General features: G+C 41.7%; 1 protein-coding gene across 1 annotated transcript; it reads right to left on the bottom strand.

Annotated features, from left to right (window-relative positions):
* Positions 1-266: 266 nt before the first annotated feature.
* rdh8a (retinol dehydrogenase 8a) lies at positions 267-5754 on the bottom strand. Its single transcript, XM_069674281.1, has 6 exons — positions 5450-5754; positions 3050-3211; positions 2221-2400; positions 1653-1746; positions 1367-1550; positions 267-1262 (listed from the first exon to the last, which is right to left on the bottom strand). The coding sequence occupies exons 1-6, from the start codon at positions 5553-5555 to the stop codon at positions 1035-1037; spliced, it is 954 nt and encodes a 317-aa protein (XP_069530382.1). The 5' UTR covers positions 5556-5754; the 3' UTR covers positions 267-1034.
* Between the last annotated feature and the right edge of the window lie 1556 nt (positions 5755-7310).

The raw sequence follows: 7310 nt of genomic DNA, 5'->3' as shown, positions 1-7310 counted from the left end.
GCAATGCACGGTCACTATCTAAAGATTGTAACTTTTTAATTATATAATATTTGTCTATCGCACTCTACTGAAACAAATTCCTTTACACTTCATCCCCAACACTGCTTGCTGCGAAATCCACAGGTTGGCTGCCAAGGAAAAGCCTGTGAAATACTGCCCCCTCTTGGTAGCAAGGGAGTCCTGCAGCGAGAAAGAAACCTTGCAGAGCTTTGCAATGCTCACATGTTGTCATTGACATCTTTAAAAAACAAAGGCATAACTTTCAGGGTAAATCAGACTTCTGTTTATTTCTAGATCAAGATGCTGGATTAAACATATCTGACTAAACCCTTCACAAACCTTTAAAACCAAAAACATTTGGTTTTATCAAAAGATTAAAAATATGATTTAACAGCAGTTATGACCATGAGAACACTATGTTAAGGCAAACATGAAAATAAGGGCACAACACAATTAAGGCAGATATATTCTTTCGGTCTGTCATACATGCTATAACTCTGGTGAGCCTGACTGTCAAGTTATTTAGGCGACAAGTTATTATTTCTCTTTCGTTTTTACTGATTCTCTCTGTAACTGAGTTCTTATTTTGTGCTTTAATGTCTGTTCATGGAGCGGGTAATTATGTCTAATCTGTGTGTTCTCTTCAAACAATATAGACACCTAACCACCTACATTATATTTGTTCTGTTCATCCCATAAAGCAACGATTAAGGCATGGCCTTTGCTTTATAATATGTATGTACAACAATCCACTGTGTGTATGTATGTATGTATGTATGTGTAGTGTGAAGAGTACATGAGGTCAAACCTGCATTCAACATCTCTGTGTCAAATTTGTGCAATTGTGCATGTTGTCTGGCAAAGCTTATCATGGTACTGTCTTTGAACTAAAAGGCTCCACCTCTCTTCAGGGTGACAGGGTCTACTGTACCTGCTTACCCAGAAACATCAGGAAAAGGCAATAGGACAACAGGGTGGGGGCAACAAACTGGGGGGGAGGGGTTAAGGATAAGGGGCAGTATTGGACACCTTCTTCAGTTAGGTGAGATGGTGCGTCTGCGCAGGCAGCTGCACGTCAGGCACTTGAGGATGCTCATGGTGATGTGCATGAGAGGGCCGAAATTGAAGAGTAGGTTGTAGAAGGTGTTGACGGACAGGCCACCAGTCTCATCTGCATACTTTAAGGCCACAATGGGTGTGTAGAGGTTGTTGGTCAGGTTCCTGAAGCGAGGGCTGCTTGACTCAATAACCTTTTTAGTGCACTGGTGAAATAAGAAAAAAGAAAGTTTGACTTATAACTTTGTAGTGCTTTTTTTTAGCAGTGAAACACAACATATATTCCTAAGTAAGAAATCTGTTCCCTTACTTTGGCTATGTCCTCTGGCGTCTGGCCCATGGCTTCAAATATGTCTATGGATGACGGCAGGTAAACGTCTTTAAAGTAACGAACTGTGTCGGCGTCTACACCGGGATACTCCATCTTGGCCACATCCTCCATCATCTTTGTCTCAAACTCTGTGTGCACGGGGCCAGGCTCGATCATGGACAACCTGAGGGCAGTCAGAAGGCAGAAAGGCCCGTAGTGAGTGAGCACGTACAATGCAAAGTAGAGACAGATGTGAAGGAAGAACCGAGGAAAGGGGGTAATCTACCGGATATTGAACTTCATCAGTTGCACGGCCATACTCTCACAGAAACCTTCCATGGCGAACTTAGAAGCAGTGTAAACATCATTGAACACCACTCCTAAACCAACACAACAGAGAGATAAAGGACATCATCACTGCATTACTTTTCACAGCACTCAACTAAGTGAAACATTTACACATAACGCTACTTGCAGTAGAGAGGGCTTCAAAAGTGCCAGACGGGGTATGTTAATCGGTTGATCTTCTTTGGCTTTTATTGACAACTTATCACATACTCTTTAACTCTTCCTGGTAAACCCCGCCCATCTGGCACTTCAAACAAGTTAAAACAAACACCTTTTCAACTGCTTTATATCTGAATCAAGTCAGACCAGCAGACCTTTGGCATACATCAACTCAGCTAACAGTTAAAACAAGTCATGAAATCAGGTTTCAAATGCCTTTTATTCCTTTAACCTTTAAGAAAATCTGCTCGCCTGAATTGTCTGCACATTAACTGGAAATGTTTATTGTCTATTTTAAAGCACAGAACAGTTCTGTTATATTTTCCTCAAGCTTTACTAGATCATACCCTGCAGCCCCATGACACTGCTCATGACCACGATGTGTCCTGAACGCCTCTTCTTCATGTCTGGCATCACTTCTTTGATCATGCGAACGACGCCAAAGAAGTTGGTTTCGAATACTTTCTTCATCTCGTCGATACTGATGCTTTCCACAGGTCCCAGCAGGCCCACGCCTGCGTTGTTGACTGACAGGAAACACACAGACACAGAGATGACACAATGCTTCTACCTCAAACATTGCAATTTTTAGAACCCTTTTTTACAGCATTGATTTCTTAATATGAAGTGAGTGATATTTGTACTGTATGTGCTGTGCACAAGGCGTTCTTACTAACATAGATAACAGATGGCCTTACTTGATTTTGCCACCAGGTGTCAGTGTGTAACAACAACACAAAGGTGTGATATAACACCAGTCCGTGTGAAGGGCCTCTGAGTCTTGAGTAATTAGGTGAAGGGGGATGAAATGTTGGATTTAGAGTAAAATGGATGCAGTTCTAAAAATAAAACCTTTATCCATGATAAATCTTTATCCTGGTTGCTTCAGTTCAGCAGTGGAAGTCTCACAATCTCCTCCCACCAACCTACTCTTTATGTCAACCACAAAACCATGGAGGAAGTGCTGCAAGAGGGTGACCACTGTTTCAAAACATTTTAGTCATGATTTTTTTTTACTTACATTATATTACAATTGAAGTACTGTGCTTTTGTCTGTTAGATTTTTTACTGTTTTTCTCAACTCTTTCGAGTATATGAGGGGAATAAAGGAGCAATGTCATTCAAAGCTGTGAAAGGGGTCAAATGTTAACCCCGTTTCAGGTGTGTCCCACTCACTCAGGATATCAATATGGCGGTCCTTCACGTTGTTGATGCACTGCTTGACGGACTCGTCACTGCACACGTCTAGTGGAAGCAACATCAGGGTCTTGCCGTATGCATCTCCTGCTGCTTCCACTAGCTTGTCCTTCTTCTTCAGGTCCCTCATGGTGGCAATGACTGAGAGTGGGAATTAGAGAGATTATTTTAGCAATACCCAAATCTTAAATACACAACGGTTATACAAACTTGCACTGTTACACAACTTGAAAGGTCAAAGAAAAGCTCCGGAGAGCTCCAAATCATCAGTATTAACATGGTTTAGAACTTTATTACAATTTCCCTTTTCATCATTTTATAGGAAGTCTTTAAGAAAACCATGAATAACTGTTTCCTGGAGGGTAGTTAAAGGGAAAGATCTGATACGCCGATGAAGTAACACAGGGGACTGTGAAACCTCTAATCTTCGAGGACAGCACTTCCTCAACACACACATAAGCAGGAACACACACACAAACACTCAGAGTTGTGACAGAGTCAAGCACAGACATGCGGGTCAAGGTTCTTAGCGATGACCACGCCTGTCAGTTTACAGGACGCACAATTGATTTCCTGTGAACTTTGGACGCTGTGCAACATTAACCTACATACAGCTCAGGAATCTATCACGGCCAGTGACAGCAGCTATCAGCACGGTGTTGACTCGGCTTCTGTGGCTTCGGTGCGTGTTGTGCGAACACTCTGCTAACTGATGTTATCAAGCAGAGAAAAGGAAGACAGTGCTGTTGCACAATAGCAATCAGTGGGGATAAACAACATTGTATTCACACTTTCATCTGAATCTACCTGTTGTCCTTGACAGATAAAAGAACAAAGACTGGGTCGGATGAGTAAGGCTAAAAGAGGGATTGCTCTAAGAAAGAGGTTTTGCTCTGCCATCTAACTGATCGAACATTTCATGACGTATAGTAATGAAACCAGTCTTCCGAAAGTTGCTTCATCAGTTTCCCACAGCTTGTCTCTGCAAGTAGGCAAACACAAAATATGCATCAGTGATGTCTCAAGAAGTGTAATTAAGCCTAATCTTCTGATTAGAAATCTGTGTCCACAAAGCAAAAGAGAGATTTACGCTTTGGAAGAAAGTGAACAAGAGATCCATTGTTCCTCTGGCTCCTGCAGGAATAACTCTTGGGCTGCTTAAACATTCTTGAATGAATCACATTGCATACACACAGGGGTCTTTTTTGGGGGGGGTTTCTCTGAGTTTAATGCATGTTGCTGCAGCTGATTATTACTTTATGCACGATGCAAAGTTTAATCTCTGCTGGATTTCCTACAGATTTAAGAAAAGAGCAGATCAGCTTAATTGCTCAAAGGTGCCTTATTAACAAACAGGTCACATTAAGAACAACATGTGCTCAAACCAGTGTGGCGAGAGCAATCAGTCCCTTTTGTTATGCTATTTGTTGGTAATAAATCCAATCAACTCCTGGTGACCACAAAGAGAAATAAAAAAAAACATGAACAAGCAGTAATGACAAATTGTGGCTAAAACTAGTTTAATTAGAGATTCTATAAGATGACCGAAGTCACGAGTTTCCCTGTAAGCCTACAGCCAATTATGTAATTCAGCACAAAGTCACACAGGAATGAGGGGGTCTTGAAGGCAAACTCTAACCAGCAGGGGTGGGGGTGGGAAGGTGGTCTAATGTAATTCCGTCTGAGGCTCCATGACATGCTTTTGGATGTCCAATTCCTCCAATGACATTAATGATGGCTGGGAAGCAGGAGAGGAGACGCACAGACCAACAATGTCAAAGTGGGACACCCTAACTCCACTGTGCACCAATGAAGACTTCAAACAAGGCCCTTGCTTTAGAGTGAACCCTCGCTTGTACAGGTCTCAAACTTTGTCCCCCTTTCAACACTCGCCCCAGTGAGGGGACTATAGGCACATTAGACACGGCACTAAACCGGAGCAGGCGGTCTACAATTCACAGCGATAAAAGGGGGCTTTGTGTTGGAGAAGTCACTTGAAAGAGAACTGACAAGACTCCTTTTATGATTCCGCCTGGCAAGCGGCATCCTTGCAGAGCCCTACCCTGGAAACTGTGCTTTCAGATGATAATAGTTGAACCAAGGGGGCGAATGAATCCCAGTCCTTACAAAGGGATATGAATCCGATATCACTAGGGTTTGCTCTTTCAATGGACACTAGTCTAAGTCACTTATACTGGTTCAAACGGAGAGTTGCGCATACAACTCAACCGAACTTTGTGCGTAAAGGAGGCTGGCTGCGATAGTAGAGCTTTGCAGGGAAAAGTAAACACGGAATAGGTTCTCAAGCGACCCACACCATTACAGGCTTGCTACTAATAGGTCCGATCAAGGAAAGAATGTAGAAGAAAGCGCATTTACCATGGTAACGCTTCTTTTCATCTTTGGCCAGCGTGACGGCGATTCGTAACCCGATGCCGGAGGAGCAGCCGGTGATCAGCACAACTTTCTGCCCGCTGTTCGCCATGATTTGTCCGGGTACGCGCTGTGTTTTTCAGCGGTCCTCTGCTCCGGATGGTCGCTGCCGAGGGAGCTACCGATCACCGGACTTTAAAAGAACTAAAGCGGATCATGCAGCCACCGCAGCCATGTGAGCTTCTAATTCAGTCACATGTTCGATAAAATCAGCAACTCAAAAAAAAGACGTGGCATGCAAACACCCCTTGCTGACAAGATTATCAACTTCATGGGTACCGCCTGCCCTGAAAAAGGAGTTAATTCCTTAAAAATGTGTGTGGCCGTGCATGCGCGCACGTGCGTGTTCTTGAGGGGGCAGTGCTTATTTGATTTCTGAGTTGGTGACCCCGACGAATAACAAACAACTGCAATTTCCATACAGTAACTGGTATTGACATAATAATGAGTTCATACCCATTGATATTTCTGGTTTAATACTATATTATAGTTTAAAGTCTAGGAATTATTGCTTTACCAGAGTCTATGGTGTGACAAACTTTTTAAAAACTATAACTAAATGAATACTATTAAATACTATTACTATTACTGAAATGTAAAATAGTATTCATGTTGATTGTAATTGAGCTATTAAATACTTGGGCACTAGGGCTGTACAAATAATTTAATAGCAAAATGAATAGTATTATTATTAGTTATAATAATTATTACAATAATAGTATCGTTGTTGTTGTTATAATAATTTGATTTTTTTTATTTTTTATTTTATTCTTCTAAATATTTTTTGCCGTTGCCAAGTTTATAGATGAACCTAATGAAATCTCATGGTGTTCGGCCCGAGATGTGTTTAATAACACTAGTGATCTCATTCTTACCTTTATTTTGGAAGGAAGAGCTCATAATAACTTCATGCGCGGCATTGTACTGCCATCTGCTGGTGAGAAAAAGTTCAGCATTCAGGCTTATTATAGCTCATCAATGCTAACTACATCACTGTGATCAAAAATATTAGCTAAAATAGGAATTTGAGAGGAAGAGTATGAGGTTCCTTTTTAGGTAATCAGATGTCATCAGAAACAGTCTGTTATGGTGACTGACGGACCCTGTTGTTGACAGATATGTAAGGGGTCAAAGTTCCTCCGATAAGATCTCAAAATAGACCTGCTTCTTTTTCCTCTGATGACAGGCCATAGTGCAAGAGTCAGAGTCTGCCCTGTTTGGGCCTGTTTGTAAAAGTGATGCAACCACATGCAAGCTATGAAACTTTGGAAGAAGATTGTCAATGTGACTTTTCTTTTTTATTCTAAGGCTTTTGCTACAGTTGCTATAAAGAAGTTCCACAGGTGTCATGAGTTTGGGTATATTTCCTATAGGTGAAATCTAGGAACTAAAACTTATAGGTCTTTTGTCATTATTTCCTGACAAAAGTCTTTCTACGCTTTAAAGACATTATAAGCACACACTATAGCCGCCCTGTCTCAATCCATCTCTCTTTAATCAAATTTTAACATGTTAACAGTGTGAAGTGTCAAGGTCACTGTAGGACAAAACAAGAGAGGTTTAAGCAGAGGACACCCACTAACACACGCACACACACACCAGCAGAGGAAAAAATTTGTAGCCTGTTGGCTCCTCTGAGGGTAAACTGAGGTTATTGACGGGCCTCCATCGTCACTGCATCTATTCATTTCCGTCATCACTGTAAAAGGAAAAAATCCCCCCGCAGGGAAGACATATTTTAGCAATGAATGGAGTCCTGACTTGATCCACAGAGGGTCAGTCAGTAACCAGCAGGTTGTTGATTAGA

This window comes from Semicossyphus pulcher, unplaced genomic scaffold (assembly GCF_022749685.1).
Source record: "Semicossyphus pulcher isolate SPU_LCO1_2020_fin unplaced genomic scaffold, fSemPul1.0.p SCAF_23, whole genome shotgun sequence".
Classification (NCBI taxonomy): domain Eukaryota; kingdom Metazoa; phylum Chordata; class Actinopteri; order Labriformes; family Labridae; genus Semicossyphus; species Semicossyphus pulcher.
This window is presented reverse-complemented; position numbering and strand designations above follow the sequence as displayed.